The sequence below is a fragment of the Cataglyphis hispanica genome, chromosome 4, assembly GCF_021464435.1.
Source record: "Cataglyphis hispanica isolate Lineage 1 chromosome 4, ULB_Chis1_1.0, whole genome shotgun sequence".
NCBI classification, from domain to species: Eukaryota; Metazoa; Arthropoda; class Insecta; order Hymenoptera; family Formicidae; genus Cataglyphis; species Cataglyphis hispanica.
Genome location: NC_065957.1, coordinates 12,311,930 through 12,328,955, shown reverse-complemented (window position 1 = coordinate 12,328,955; position 17,026 = coordinate 12,311,930). Strand labels below are relative to the sequence as shown.

Below are 17,026 nucleotides of genomic sequence, written 5' to 3'. Positions count from 1 at the left end.
GACTCGAACATGTATATATGAAACAATATATTTCCTATTATACATGCGCAAAGTAGTAGACCAAATGGCAAGATTTTATCCGCTTGCCTTGTTATCCATGCATAAATTATTCTATTTTATTCATTATATTTGTATTGCACACATTTGTATATTTATTATATTTTTTTAAAGCCGCATGCACGATAAAAAGATCATCATCTCCTTATCAAAGACGTAAAGCGCGTTCAATTTGGGATTGCCGTTTTTTGGAGACTTTCATGCGTATACATATATTATTCCCTATGATTTTTTATTGTGCATTTTGGTGCGTTTTCATCAAGTGCAATTACGGATTATGCGAATATTCTTTGTGTATTTAATTAAAAATATATATGTACTGTGCTATATTATATATTTTGTATTAGAGCTTGAAAAACTCAACAAGCTTCGAAATTATTTTGTGTATTTTAAAATGATTAACCGTTCATAATGATAGATTCTCAATGTATAGAAATAGTTGCGGAATAATCAACTAGGAATCCTATAACACCTTCGCAATATCTCTGTCAGCGAGCTATGATATGCATCAAAGATTTTCGTGGCATCAGCGAGATGCAACATATGTATATCGAATTATGTTGCAAGAAAGAGAGAGAGAGAGAGAGAGAGAGAGAGAGAGAGAGAGAGAGAGTATGCATATGATTTCAAATATAAACTGGACAAACTGTAAAAACTAAAACACAAAGATTTTAATTATTTTCTAATATTTGCAACATTCTTAATAAGACGATAGCGAAAAGAATTTCCAGCTCGACGATAACAAGTATAGCTGGATACGTAAGGATAAGAATGTCGAAAGCAATATCTAAATTAGCGCTGATCGTGACTGGAAGCTACAACCTCGTCAAACGCTACCTCGTGCTCCGAAGTAGCAAACATATATGCCGGAAGAGTCAATCCAAGTACCTTGTCGTATCTGGATCTTGTTTCCGACGTGTAATCGTACGGTTCAGCCTCTTTAGTTTCCTCTGCCGTGTGTTGCATTTCGTCGGGATAATCGTTGTCTGGTTTCTCTAATTTGACATACGAATTTCTACTAGCGGATGCACTGGGCTCTAAAGGATCCGTTATGCGCTCTCTCGTTTTCGTCGAGCTTGATCTTTCATGGACGCGAGCGTGCGATGCAGGATCGATTTGAAATTCTTTTATCTCGCGAAATGCTAGCTGATCGGGTTCTTGCCCGGTGACAAACACGCATTCCTCCTTTTGAACATTTTCCTCATCAACGCACCGATAGCAGGTCATTTTATCACGCATAATCTTTCTACATTTTGATCGATCTTTCTTCCGAAAATTCTGCATAAACTCTTCAATCTCCGCCTTCTTCTTTGCTGTGTCCAAGTATCCGGCATCCACTCCTTCCTTTTTTCCTTCCACGGCATCCTTGGAATCATCCTTTGCTTCATCCGTCGTTCGTGAAGCTTCGTAGCCTTCTTCTCCGATCGGGACATTGTAGGAGTCTTTTGCAATCTCGGAACTGTCCGACGCCTGTTTATCCTCGTGCGGAATTTGCTGATATTTATCATTCTCCCGTGAATTGCCAAATGAGCTGGATTTACTGTAAGAGAAGACCTTATCGCTCGGTTGATACGAGTACGAACATTGTTCGAAATCGTTGCCTGTTTTCGGATTCTTGCAAACTGTACATGTCATTGAGTCTTTCTGAAACTTTTTACAATGATCCGCATCGATATTTTCAGAATAATGCGCCGAGACGGATTTCAAAGATGGTGTAGCTTGATCCTCGTAAAATTCGGTATCTTCACCCGTAACTAACGGCTGGTAATTACTCGATCCCTTGGAACTGGAGTAATCACTGCTGTAGTTGGGTGAATCGCGCGATGTGCTGTCAAGATCACTAGCGACTTGTTCAGATTCAATGGCTTTCTCGGATCTCCATGGATAAATAGAATGTTTGGATTTATCTGCATAATGAAATTATAGTGATTTAAATAAAATGTATCATAAAACACGCACAATTGATATGCTCTTTGAAAAGTTAAACGTGTAAAGTATTGAAGTAGAAAATGTAGATATGCTAAATGATAAGTTGAATAATGTAAATTTATACCGGACTGTGACTACTCTCTTGTCACGTCTTCGCAAATCACGATTCTTGACATAGCCAATCTTACGCGGGAACATTTAATTAAATTTGACATGTTACCCCATGAGATTAACAACATTTTAATAATTAAGGATTACAACATAAGATAGTCTTACCCAAATAATCGTGCGTAGAATCGGAACTTTGCGGATAATCAAACCTCTTGGATTTTTCCGACGTTTGAGTTTCATTTAAATCACGAGTAGAATCGGTAGAAATCTTATCTGGATATCCGAAGCTTTTTGATTTACTGTATTTATATAGTTTATCGCTGGGCTGATAGTTGTAAATGCATTTCTCATAAATACCACCAATCTTGGGATCTTTGCATACAGTGCAGGTTTTGGAATCTCTTTGCACCTGTTTACAAGCTGTCGAAGATGCATCCTGTACTTTGTCTTGCTGATTTATTATTGAAATTCTCTCAGTATGATCCTCGTTAGGATAGGAATATTCGCGAGACTCTTTTATGGCAATCGGATTCCAATCTTTTTTCTCAAGATTGGATCCTTCAGAGGATTCAAGGGGATAAGAATTTGATCGATTATTTTCAGCGTTATTATTTCTTCGCTCTTCAGGCTTTTCGAAGATGCCAGATTTGATATAGGCGAACGCTTTCTCTTGCGGCTGCTTTACATACGAGCATTGTTCATACTTTCCATTGGTCTTAGCATCTTGGCAAATCATGCATATCATGGAATTTTTCACAACCTTGTCGCATCTCTCTCCCCTGCTTTCGTATGCGGCCGGTACATCATACATAGCGTCGGTAAAATATTCGTCGCTGAACCGATAAGGATTTGTCTTCCCGTAACTAATTTTCTCATTTTCCATGTTGGACCTACGATTATTAATTAAAAACTATTAAAGCCATATTGAGCCATACTTTCCCAACTAACTATACAATTACCTATACATACTACACAAGTGGAGCGATTCATAAAAATTGCTTATTTTGATAATAAAATCAGTATTTTTTTGATAATCTTTGTTAAATTGCTTTATATACTTCTTTTTTTTAAGTAACATATTTTTGAAAAAAAAAAAAAAATTAGTAAATTATACTCTTTCTCTCCTTTTGTACATATTGTAACTTTCTATCGTATATATGATAAAAAGATGTAAATGTCAAGCTTTAATATGCGTTCTACATAAAAAAGATTATATGTGCGATTAGTATCTCTACCTTCGATATCTGGAGCTGACGGGGATAAATCGCTCCGTATTGGCGGATGCGCTCTCTTCCGGAGGATTATTATGTAAACAGCGTTCGTATGTGGATCTAGTTTTAGGATCCTCGCATTTGTAGCAAGTCATAAAGTCTTTTCGTATCTTATCCTCTTTCCCGATCAATTTTACGTTAATCTCTTGACAATGAGCAATTTCCGAATTTGGAAGCAATTGCTTGTACTTTGCAGTATAATCCTTATTGATCATTAAAGACGGAATTTTCATTTTTTTTAAATTTTTGTTTTCAACCAATTTTTTCTTTACGCTAATGGGAGAACGCTCAGATAGAACGGAACTTGTGGAACGATCTCTATATCGATCATCACTCGATTCGTAAGAATTATAATAATGAGGCAATATTTCAGAAGAAACACTCTCGTAAATGTTATGCTGGCTAGGTACTTGTGGCACATCAATCACATGGCTCAAACTCTTCAAGCGCTCGTACTCGTAATTTGCATTCACGTGACATGTGATTAGAGCTAATATGATTAGATATATCTGCAAAGATATTAGAAAACATTTATTTGATGATAGTTTAAAAAAACAAATTTTTGTTATCTAAGAGATTTTATACAACTATGAACGCATAAAATGCATGCGTATACAGTATGTGTTCTCGTGCACTTGTTGCCGTTATGCAAATATATATATATATATATATATATATATATATATATATATATATATATATATATTATATTAATTTATTTTAATTGAAGTAAACTTTCATTCTCTTGTTCACACACATTGTTTCGGATGATAACTCAAACAAACATCGATTGTAAATGTAATGCAAAACTCAATTTCCACTTGTACTCAATAATTTTTTTTCTTTTTTATTTTGCTACACTATGTATACAATATATAACAATGTATGTACATACATGCATGCGAAGAAATGTCAATACACGGAACGTATTTTGAATACGACATTTAATTAACTATACAATTTCTAAGCCTAAACGTCATTAAATTTCACTTCACTGACCTTGCAACAAGTCATTTTCGAAGATCATCGGTTTATCCTGATCGAGGTTTGCGCGAGTAAACTTGTAATTTTGTTAGAATATCCACAATCAGCATCACTTTCTCATCGAATGTGATCGCGCTTTCGTGTAAAATGCTTTATATATTGAGTCTTGTGGTCAAACGATAAATATTCCCTACCAAACCATAAATCTCTATTCTTTTGTCAGAAAAATTCAAAGAATCATCAACCGTGACGCGGTCCAATCAGAGTGATCGAAACAACCGATTACCTAAACTACTTTTGCTTTTGCTTACATAATTCGACTCGGCGAGCGATCGTGCCGCCGAGTTACAATTCGATGAGAAAACCAGTGAAAATAATAAGATTATAAGGCATGTACAATATTACATTGATAAGACAAATAAGAAAAATTTCTAATGAAAAAAGAAAGATTTTTTTACACGGTCCAAACGCAATCGTTTTCTTTAAGAGGCACATTTTACACTGTATAATAATTTCTAAAAATACATTAAACGCGCCATGTAATGTGAAGAAATTATATTACAGTTCACACTTTCCGCAACATGCGTTGCCAACACAGTACTTTTGTAACTATTTTCATTTAATTAATTATTTATTTAAAGAAACCAACTAATAATTAATTACACATGCGAAAGAAATTAACAAATTGCAAATTTACAGTGCACATCAGCGGTGATTGTATTCTTGTACACAGGTGTGTCACACAAATGTGACACACGCGATATTTTAACACAGATAAGTAATGGAGTAAGAGAATATCAAAGATGATATTGTTTTATTTAGGCGCTTGAGAAAAGCAAAGCTATACAATGTGAAAGTACTCGAGGATCAATGACCGCGCGTCATATAGTGTATTTTCGCTGTGGCGTAATAGTTTGTCGAAAAATATATCTACAATATATACGTTTATGTGATGTATTGACACGCTTGTGATAATGCATAAATTTAAGAAAAAAAACGTATTGTACGTATCTCTTTATAAAGCAAAATTATATAAATATATAATAATGATAATTTCTTGATAAATTAAAAGTTTTGAGTATTACTTAATCATTGTGATAAATTCCAATTTATTATTGTTAATTGGTTTTATTTAAAAGAGAAAAATGTCTCTGAGAGAGAATGACTGATTCGCGAAATAAATAGATTTACAATACTTTGTAATACGACAAATTATTGTCGAAAAGCGTGGCTTATTCTTTAAAAGGAAAATTGCGTGGGTAAACAGAAATGTGAGAAACACGCGGCGTGTGACTTGGTTGTTTGCCGAAAACTGCGTCGGTCGGTGCTGCTTTCATTTGAAGCTTTGATGCGATTTTCTGCATGATAATCTTGTCATTTTCAGTATTTTTTTTAATCATTTTTTTATCATTTTGTTGTTGTCCTTTCTGAGAATTATTGCGTTTGCGATAATAAAGCACCTCGCCAGCCAAAGTAATCATCGCTAAAGCGAGACCAAACAAAGTCGCAATGAATACACCTCCTGCATAGAAAGAATTGAATATAAAATGCGCATCAACTATAAAAAAGATATAAGCGACAGTTGAAATGATGTCTAATCAAAATCGAATATTGTTACAATTGTCTCGAATAATAACTTTTCTTCATTTTCATCTCATCCATTTTTGTTTTATAATACGTTATGTATATTGTATTATACATATAATACATAAATGTGTGTGTGTGTGTGTGAAATTTTTATAATAAATTATTTTTAATAAGGTTAATAAGGAAATGGAAGATTACTAACCCAAACTTTCTAACGTAATTCCCTCATTCTCGTCGGAATTCGGACATTGGGTTTTCAATGTCTGATTCCAATACTTGGCCGCCAACATCTCAAAATATCTGTCTTTCTGTAAATCGAGAATCCTACAAAGGATATTATTTTTACATACAATATTTGTCACATGTATCTCTGTCTCGTACGATAAAATCGCGTTATGATGAAGACGATATTATTGTACATTTATACGACTTTTATTTCTTCTCAAAATTAAATAAGACGACAAATTCATTTTCTCTGTCAGTTATTATAGATAGCAAGAATACACGCAAAAATGTTTTTGATGTCGCTATTTTACAATTGTCCAATTTCAACAGCAACAATAATCATATTGCTAATAATGAACTAGGATAATTTAGAAATAAAAAAAGGATGCAAGTGCGATTGATAGAAATGGAAAGAATCAATCACATACTTTCTACTTATTTCTTCTTGCAAATGACTGCCCTGCTGCACGGCAATGGCGTACGGTTGCTCGGCGAATACCTCACCCACTTCCGTCAGATTACAATTCTTCGTCACTTCGTATTTTATCTCGGACGAATCATGAATAAAAGCAAACTCTGCATTTTCACTCTCTATCACCTAAAAAAGTATAGATTGTTATATTCGCATCAAGTCAGGATTCGCTCAGGATTCAGGATTAAAGGAAAAACGAGAAAATTTATATAGAAAATTCTCTCCTTTTCCTCTTCTTCCGTCCTTCTTTTTCATCTTTTTGCTTTTCTTTTTCTTCTACCTTCTTGAAACCTTCCTCGGTTGTCTTTACAGGACCGACTTGAGTGATGGCTTGCAGAATGTGACCATATTGTTCTTTTATTGGATAATCCCAGACACGATATTCTACCTGATCGCTGGTACTATTTAGCGTAATTTCTTTCCACACTCTACACACAAGTAAATGATATTAAATGTGTGTGCGTAATGTTACTGATAATCTTAAGAGCATGCAAATTGATAAAAGAAATATTTGTACATACGTATAAAGCTTATCCTCGGCATTTTTCATATTTATAAAATATTGATGGGCACTAGAATTGGCCAAAACGGTATAATTTATGCGTGATTGTCTCGCCAATTGTTCCAACGATTGTACAGGCGACTATATAATAAAATACATGCAAATATTATAGCACAATAAATGGCATATTTTGCAATCGGCACATGACGCATTAGTGTGACAATGTTGTTTGTACTCGTCAAAATTAAGTAAAACAACAAGGTAACCTTGAATGAATATAACTTTTGTAATTAAAAAGTAGAGATAAATATATAGGTACCTGCATTCTTTCTACAGTAAGAAAAGCAGCCAAATTTGCAGTAAAAGTCGCGAGCATCAGTACAACGAATAACCAATAGGCTGCAACCAGTGTCCTGCTTGATAAGGCCTTTGGAGCTTCGCCACCACCTTGTGGTGTAAAAGATGTCAATGCGAACCAAAAGCTTTCTTTCAACGTAAATTCTCTGAAAAGCACAGTTGTTAGTCTATTGATTATAACATGCCAAAGTAATGAGAAAATTTCTCAAAAAAAAAAAAATCAAAATCAAATTGCTAGCACAATACAACAAGAGATAAACTAAGAAATAAATGCACGAAATAATTATTGATATCGTATTTGCAATAAACTGATTGTGACAAAAACTGATAATGCAATGACATATTACTACTGTAAATTCGAGATGTGTGTGTGTGTGTGTGCGTACCGACAAGGATAGGGATAGAGTCGTTTGTTGTTTCTCGCACTATATGGCGAATATTTATCCAGTATCCAAATCATAATACCAGTTAAAGTTAAAGCTCCCACGATGCTAAGCCAGACTTCGAGTCTCAGTACCGTCATAAACTTGAATAAGGATGTTTTACGAACTGGCTTCCTCATTACTTTGAAAATAAAAATTAGTATAAATTATTCAAATATATATCATACAATATCTTCGATATTGGATCGTGAACATAATCGAGCTAAAGCTTGCAACTCATTTCAGATTGGACACACTACACAAGAGAAAAAAGAAAAAGTCGGATAAAAAAAGAAAATGAAAAGAGAATATTGTTGTTATATGCTGTGTTAAAATGCCATGTCATTTTTCTTATACGCATAAATATATATGTGTGTGTGTGTGTGTGTGTGTGTGTGTGCGTGTGTGCGCGCGCGCGCGCGCGTGTACGATATTCATATATGTATATTGTGAGAAAAAGATATAAATTGCGCGTACCAATGAGTATACCTGACTGTTCGAAATACGGCGCGACAAAATCAATGATCTCTTCCCGTTCCGACGTCATTGTCAATGCCGCCACAGCGATATCAGTCTCCTATACAAGTTAATTAACAAAATGTAAAAATATATACATATATACACGTACATTTATATATATATATATATATATATATATATATATATATATATCCTCTCCTACAGTGACGCGAAAAATATATATCATTGAGATATTTTAATTTTCATTGTGAAATTTCCTTTGTGAAATCAAATTTGTACGAATGTCATACCGATAACGAAAATAATAAAATGTATAATAGCATTGCGACAAACATTAGTCTATATCGTATTGTACTCTGTAGCGACATATATGTATGATAACGTAATGAAAATATAAATAAAGAAAATAATCACCGCGCAACAATGTTAATGAAGAAAACATTATTTAAAACCGATTATCGGCCTTGTGATCAATTACAGATGACAATGCGAAAGAAATGTTAAAATTAAACGAAAAATATATATTCGACTTTGTCGACATCGAATGTAGCCAAATCTCATTTAAAAAATGAAACTTACTCCTTTAGCCAAATCGCCTATTACACCGCTCCATTCGCCATTGGGTAATTTCTTGCCAAATTCTCCATCTTTAGGAATAACAAGTTCATAATCAAACTGCATCTCTTCAGATAACTTTTGCACAAAGTCAATACAGTAACCTTCCCAAATTTCCTTTCCGTCTTCGTTGCGCATTTCTTGACCCGTCACTGGATTTCTTTTAATAACCGACCAAGGAACTGCCTATTTAAGCACGCGCAAATTTAAATCAAAATTTGCTAGAAAATTTGTTTGACTTGATATTATTAGTTATAGTTGATGACAAAACATCACACCAAATCAAACAATTTGAAAACACTCATTTATTTATAGCATATAAATAAAATATTGATCATTTAGCATATAAATAAAATATTGATTGAATGCGATTGAAAAGTCGTTAACTTTATTTTGCTAATAAATTTAAATTAATTAAATTTAACGAATCGACAATTTATCAATACAATTTCATTGTCTGTTCTGTAGATGTTTCAAAGTGTTAAAGATGAAATTATGACTCTTTATTTGATGGAGATATTATTCCAATGTTATTCCTCATCCGTTTAATGATACGTAACGAAACGTTCACGCGAACGCGTAGTGAAACGCGGCGCCGTTCTTACCGGTGCCGTTCCAATCCGGAAGAATCGCCTGGCTGGTTCTATTTTCTTCCCGTCTGCTTCTTTAATTTTTGTACGTCTCGTCCAAATCGCGAGCGCATCCACAGAACCGCGACTAACCGTTTGTAACTCGATCTCTGCTTTATAAGTAATCATTTCCTTCTCTGACCAGTATTCAAAAGTGTCATTACTGTCCAATCTCTAGAACATGGAAGAGTAAATAAATAGAAAAAATATTTAAATATAAATATACATATAAAATGATCTTTTTGCCTTTCCTACCTTTTCCGAAATATTTTGCGATCAATAAATTGACAAACTTGCCGATTTTTGATTGTTAAAAAATTGACTTTGACAACACTCACCGTCATTAAAATCTTGTTAAAGGTTTCCGCTGTAATATTCGAAACTGAGGTAGGATCAATGGACTTATCGCACTGACCTGTGTTTGGTTTCACACTTACGCCCGCCTTTTGCACATCGCTCATCAAGCTTACGATTAAGCCGATCAAACGTTTGAAATAATAAGGGAATATCTAGTATATAATACATGTGACTTTTTAATATACATATTTCCTCCTCTCTAGATAACAAATATTTATCGAGGAAAAAAAATTTTTTCCCTTTTTGCAAAAAAGAAGAAGAAGAGAAAAAAAAAAACAAGAAAGGATTCTCTCTGATGTTGACAAACAATGCTATATTAATGGGGACGGCTTTCATGAACATGGGTAAATTTTTTTCAATAGCATAGATTTACACCATTTTTCAAAAATAGACACCACTAATTTCGAAGTATTGTCTCCTTGAGAAAGTTACCTTGAAATTCGTGGGGCAATTGCAAGATGCTTCGCCCATTAAGCGGCAACAAATATCAATCCTCATAGTAAGAACGGTGAACGAAACATTCAGTTGAAGATTACCGGTAATGTTTCGAAAGTCGTGATAATTATTATCTGTAAATACTAAATTCCAAATACCATCTCTTTTAACGAGCCCTCCACTGATAGCCTAAAAGATTATTCGCACACATAAGCTTATAGATTATTTTATTTCAAAAGCTTGAAGAGATATTTTCTATCTTTTTACAACATATGTGTGTACTAAATTAATAACTATTTTTACCAAAATTGATATTTAGATATACCATTTACCGTTTTAAATAATTCCTCCATTTTCGATGTACTAGCATAAATAACATAATAAGATGGCGACGGCCGCATTTTCCGTATTTTCGATACAGTTCTTTCAGTCAATTCGTCGATGACGACCAATCTAATTATCGAATTTCCAATAAGATAATAAAGGCTCTGATTTAGCTCTGAAAATCATTATAATACATCTGATATCTATTTAAATAATATCGAAAGACACATTATGTATATTTTGCAAAAGCTGTATTATACTTTCTCTAATACAATACCTGTATACATACCTATACACACACACACACATGTATTATATTATGTATATGTATATACAGGGTGTTCGGAATCGCAATCGCATCATTCGTCGTGTGCAAATAGAACAGATTAAACTGAATAAGAAAGATCTTTATCATTCTGCAATTTTTGTAATAATTATTAAGAAATTAATTAAAAAAGATCGATCAATTCGCGTAAGTATAAGCGCGCGACGAGAAAAGACAATAGCCCAGAGACAATCGAAAAGTTTGCGATCGCTAGGCGCGAGGAAATTTTGGCAGGAGCGCTCTACAAACAACGACAACGGCTCATAGAGTACATACTCTATACGGCGGTACATAACGATGAATTCTCGCATTCTAGTAACCACACATCAATGCTCTTTGGCCATTTTTTTTTTAATTAATTTCTCGATAATTCTCGATTGCGAAAATCGCAAAATGGCAAAGAACTTTTCCTTTCAGTTTTACCTGTTCTACCTGCATAGGCCGAGTAGTGCGATCGACTCCCTGTATACATATATATGTATACTACATATTCCTTCTTATTTTGATAATTTATCGATGAAAAGAAATAGTCTACATATAGTGTGTACATGAATATAGATTATAATAAAACAAATTGCGTGCAAGATATTCAAAGTTTGCAAAAGTATATCTATACTTGTAATATGAACACATCAGAGAGGAGGATTATTTTTACGCACCTCTCTCATCTTCAAAGATCAGACCAACATCCGTTGCATTTTTCATAATTAAAAGATCATCGATCGCTTGAACATATGGATTAATGCTGCAGTCGCCACGTTTGTATATTATTCCTCTTTCGTCCGCGACTATTCGTAGTTTGTCCCAGCCAGTCCATGTCATATCCAATATGATACTTATTCCTTTATATAAAACGGCACATACTATCGAGAGAAATGAAAAATGATATCTTTGCGCGAGCTGTATAATTTGTACTATTGGGAAAAAAGTTTTCACTTTTCAAAGATAAATGTAAATAACACATAAAAAAAGCACACAGCTCTTGTGCAATTTACATGTAACTTGCGCACGTAATTATATATATATATATATATATATATATATATATATATATAGATATTAGGTATATAAAGTACGATACATTAAAAGTAAATCTGGTTTGACATTTTAGCTTATATAAAATACAAAGAAAGAAATACCTTTCTCGAAACTCGCGTCGACATTCTCGCGATTTACTACAACAGTAGAAATGTGAACGGTAATTATATCGTAAGCAAAGTTTCGTTCTGCTTCTGGAATCGCATCGTATAATATACCCAAGATTGATGAATCGGCTTCTTCTATCACAACCACTTGGAAATAAACAGAAAAGAAATATTTATCGTTCCTAATCCCATCAATCGATCCGGAAATCATTACTCTACGCAGGTATTATCCTCTTTTTTGCATTTATATTAAGTTAGAAATTATACTGTTTTAAAGCCGACATTTTGCGCATAACAAAAATATATATTACATGTAACCGATGCCAAGTATGATATTTACATATTTAGTTTAGCAGCTCGCAGCTAAGAATAAGAAGAGATCGTGTAATAAATACATAAAATATCTTGAAAACGTATCTTACCTATTACAAAGAGACATAAAGATTATTCAATCATCAAATATTTATAATTAAATTGTTGTTAATATTTGAAAAGTAGAAAAAAGGGAGATAAAAAAATACCATTTTAAACAAAAAGCTTTTCGGCAAGTAAAAACAAGAAACCCATACTTACGAAAATTCATGGGCGTTTGACAAAGCGCAAATGGCAGAAAGAAAGCAAGAATCAATATCAATATAGGCGACGTTCTCATCCTCATAGCAAAGTCGATTAAGGCCGCACGGATGAACGAACAACACTTTCGTCTTGTTTCGGGCAGCAGGTGCTAGAACAGTATGATATGGATGGCATGGCGCGATGAAGCTACGAATGGTCACGCCTGCGCCGATGCCGCGCCGGAGACACAATAATTGCTTATGAATATTATATATTGGCACCTATCGAATCATGAATTTCTTTTGCCTGCTCGCTATGACCATCGTCCATCGGGCGGCCATCGATTTATTGTGCGGTTCGTAAAGTCCACGCGTAGGTATCTATGCTATATAACAATTCAACCTGTTTATGCCGGGATCATCGGAAAATGGAAACGGCACATTTACAAGACTATCATTTGTATAATAATTTGTCCAATGATATGAATCTTTTATAAATCTTACAATACTATGTTACTTTGTTTGGATTATTATAGATTATTTTTATACCGCGCTTAAAAAATTATAGATTATTTTTATCTAACAATTTAATATGTGCGCGCGCACCATTTTCCTCCAATATATTTTGCAAAATTATAAACAGTTTCATATTATTTCAAAGCAATAGAACAAAAATGTTATTGATAAAATATATCAATAGCAACAAAAAGACCAACAATAATAGCGATAAAAGTGACAACAGCATCGAGACATTACTAATTGTAATTATATCGTCGACTCGACTCCTCCAAGCTCTAATTATTACGTAACGACGTATTTTATTACGACAAAAGAGAAAAAAAAAATCATTTATTATATTACCTATTATATTACCAAGCCACAATGCGCGCACGTTATATATACTTGTTAGTTATTAAGTATTCGTGAAGCCTATAACTCTTAATAAATAATGAAATAATGATATTAAGCTTTTGTAATACTACTAGGACAAAATGATCGATACGCATATTATTGATTCACTATACGATACATATGTCACATACTGCGTTTACTACAGGTATAATCGTAAATCGCTCCACCGTTGACAACTCCAACCATTTAATCGATAATAAGCCACGTTACACAAGTATCCTAGAAATTGATACACACAAAAAATATACACTTTCTGTAAGAATTTCTGCAGCATGAGTCACATGTTGGAAAGAAATAAAAAATCATCAAAATTTGTTAATAATAAATTATCATCAAAAATGTACACACATATATGTGTGTATATATCAATATTCGCAGTAAATTCCTCGTCAAAATAAAATATTCGAGATCGTATATTCTTCGGGGCTGATTACTAGCTTTCCACGCTTGAAAAGACAGCGACTCATTGATGCGCGGTCACAGGGAATAAAGAATAATGTCTCTTAAATCAAAATCGAGATTGGCATCGCAGATGTTTAGGCACGGCGGACGGTAAACCATGACAGGTGCAGGAATGAAATGCTTCGATAGTTCTCACGTTATTTTTAGATTGTTTCAAAATTGTGGCGACGTTTTCAACAAGATATTGCGACATGATGGCTGATCAAATCTCCTTATCAATTACATTTTTAGCACGGAAAAGTAGATTTCATTTTAAATACAATAGTTTAGACGACTCTCTCTCTCTCTCTCTCTCTCTCTCTCTCTCTCTCTCGTCTATGTTAATATAAATAAAACGCTGCATTTATTACGCAATATTGTTGTCCATATATTGTAAATTAGTAGTGTATTATATACAAATATTTGTTCATGATTGACAGATAAATGATGTATAAATATATTACTGAATAAAATGAATGATAATAATTGACATGTAAATAACGTCACAAAATGAAAAATACTATTATACTATTATTATGTATACACGATGACGAAAATGCCTTAACACGTAAAGTTAAATTCACATCGGGTACATATACACATACACATATATAGGAATCCTGCATACGTGCATAAATCCATGTATTGAGCCATTCCTGTACTTAAGTATATTTCTCTCCCCTGTGTCCTTTAGCTTAACACATATAAAATTTATAATCATTTCAACTAAAAAATAGAAATAATATCACGTTAAAATTGTGATACACTTTTATACATATGTATTAATGTACTTCACTTTTTTCGTATGCGCGCGCGCGCGCATAATAGTTAATAGATACACGCGTATTAAATGATATATTATATGTATAATATTAAGGCATACTATATATTACATATAAACATTGCATCTTAACATTTAAAATATTCCGATAAAAAATGTATATATGTATTGAAGCAGAAATGCAAATATGCAATAAACAATAAATCTAAATAATATTTATGATAAATATCATAATTAACATAAATATTTTTTTACTATTTATTTTTTGAAATATTCTATAAATATTTTATACATATTTTGTATTAAGAAAAAAATCATAAAAACTTTATTCAATATATTATTGAAATACAGACTAAATATTTTATATAATATTTAAGTAAATAAATATTTATAGTAATATTTTGAAAATATTTTTCTATATATTTTTATAAATGTTTTTATGATATTTATAAAAATCTTTATGATTAGATATTATGATAGATTTGTCAAATCTAATTATAAGATTACAAAAATATTTATAAAATATTCTGATAAATATTTATGAAATATTTAAATAATATTTTATACATATTTTATAAATATTGTATGCTGTCTGAAAATGCATTATGTGTATATATATGTATATTATTTTGTTAATATCGAGTAGTGTATCATATATGTATATGTTTGTAGGCATTTGCTCGTATATAATAGATTTTAATTTAAAATTAAACCTCGATAAACAAATATATATTGTAAAAACAGATTATCGTAAAATATGCTACAATATTTGAAAACTTGGACTAAATTTATTCAATTTATACAACTATTTGTATATCGATATAAAATAAAAGCGAAATATATATATATATATGTATATTTATCTGCAAATGGAAATGTTCGAAAACTATCTTTGTGATTTCCTTCTCGTTAGATGTCGCCAATGTCCAATCAAGTAAATAGGCGCATTCGTGCAAATATATGTTATAAAATAATATTATATTGCATAAACTAATTGTAAAGTAAACTGCAAAATATTTTTACATTTGAAAAATAAAATTTATAAGTTTGTATATAATTATAATGTAATTTTTTTAATTTTTTATTCAAATTTGACTTTTATCGTGAGCATTTCTTGTGAAAGTTCTTAAATATTTTGTTTCAGTTTTTTAAATATTATATGAAACATATATGATATTATACTGTGTATATATAAATATCAGTGCAACGTAAATAAATATGTTGCAATATGTTGCCGCATCGCCGTGACAGCGTTATATCGCTTGAACATGTATATACATATATGTGTATACATGTATAGATATGAATGAACTTGCTTCGAATCTCATTCATACATTTGATCATTCTATTTAAAGAATTCTATTTTTCTACACTTATATTTTGTGAATTTATTCTATCGATATTGTAATATTAATTTAATTATATAAACGTGCGTTTCAAATAATAAAATTATGTACTCTTGTTAGCTTTTAGTTGTAAAATTATATATTTGAATAAATTTTTGTGTGCAAATGTTGACACAATATTGTTAAAATTCTCCACTGATATGCTAACAATAAATAATATAGACGATATCAATTGATCGAAAGAAAGAAAAATACAAAGAGTAAGAGAAAAAAACTTGTGTATTTGATGTTACGAGCAAATGCCTACAAACATATATATATATATATATATATATGTATACTACTACTACTCTCGATATTAACAAAATAATAAATAAATTCGAATCTTTTATCTTACGATGAATAGTTATTTGGGATAAGTATTTTTTAATTGTAAAAGATAGGCGCGAGATAAGTGCATTGGCAGCGTTATAAATGCTATATAAAAGAGCGCATTAATTAGATGCGAGACACTAAATGTATAAAATACGATGGAAATAATGCAAGACGATATGTAAAAGATAAAGATAAAGCGACGAATGATGCAACTGCTGATAAATAACAAGTAAGAGATAATTTGCGCCACTAGTCACGAAACACGGAGAACGGAGCACAATTGCCGTGACTGGCTCCAAGCTCCAACTTGAAGCCCCAAATGCGGATCGAACATTCGAACGGAAAGCGAGATCACGCGTCAGCTGTAAAAAAAATGCGTGATGCATAGGT

The 17,026-nt window shown here is 32.3% G+C and overlaps 2 protein-coding genes and 1 long non-coding RNA gene across 7 annotated transcripts in view; 1 reads left to right on the top strand and 2 right to left on the bottom strand.

The window, feature by feature from the left end:
- LOC126848736 (uncharacterized) overlaps positions 1 to 17,026 on the top strand; it is a 91,696-nt gene that overhangs the window by 49,588 nt on the left and 25,082 nt on the right. The gene's annotated exons all lie outside the window — the stretch shown is intronic.
- LOC126848731 (uncharacterized) lies at positions 375 to 4,707 on the bottom strand. The gene is made up of 4 exons (XM_050589846.1): positions 4,368 to 4,707; positions 3,333 to 3,877; positions 2,263 to 2,987; positions 375 to 1,964 (listed from the first exon to the last, which is right to left on the bottom strand). The coding sequence occupies exons 1-4, from the start codon at positions 4,380 to 4,382 to the stop codon at positions 850 to 852; spliced, it is 2,400 nt and encodes a 799-aa protein (XP_050445803.1). The 5' UTR covers positions 4,383 to 4,707; the 3' UTR covers positions 375 to 849.
- LOC126848730 (ionotropic receptor 25a) lies at positions 5,180 to 16,929 on the bottom strand. 4 transcript variants are annotated; one of them, XM_050589845.1, is made up of 18 exons: positions 16,864 to 16,929; positions 14,763 to 14,828; positions 12,801 to 12,951; positions 12,222 to 12,374; positions 11,742 to 11,945; positions 10,766 to 10,932; positions 10,431 to 10,622; positions 9,980 to 10,150; positions 9,618 to 9,815; positions 8,977 to 9,198; positions 8,395 to 8,494; positions 7,882 to 8,059; positions 7,458 to 7,641; positions 7,158 to 7,279; positions 6,917 to 7,064; positions 6,593 to 6,762; positions 6,142 to 6,263; positions 5,180 to 5,874 (listed from the first exon to the last, which is right to left on the bottom strand). In XM_050589845.1, exons 2-18 carry the CDS (start codon positions 14,766 to 14,768, stop codon positions 5,585 to 5,587), a joined length of 2,778 nt encoding a protein of 925 aa, XP_050445802.1. In that variant the 5' UTR covers positions 14,769 to 14,828; positions 16,864 to 16,929; the 3' UTR covers positions 5,180 to 5,584. The 4 variants fall into 4 exon arrangements, with proteins under 4 accessions (XP_050445802.1, XP_050445800.1, XP_050445799.1 ...); XM_050589843.1 differs by lacking the exon at positions 16,864 to 16,929 and adding an exon at positions 13,064 to 13,167 and having other exon boundaries at positions 14,740 to 14,801; XM_050589842.1 differs by lacking the exon at positions 16,864 to 16,929 and having other exon boundaries at positions 14,763 to 14,972.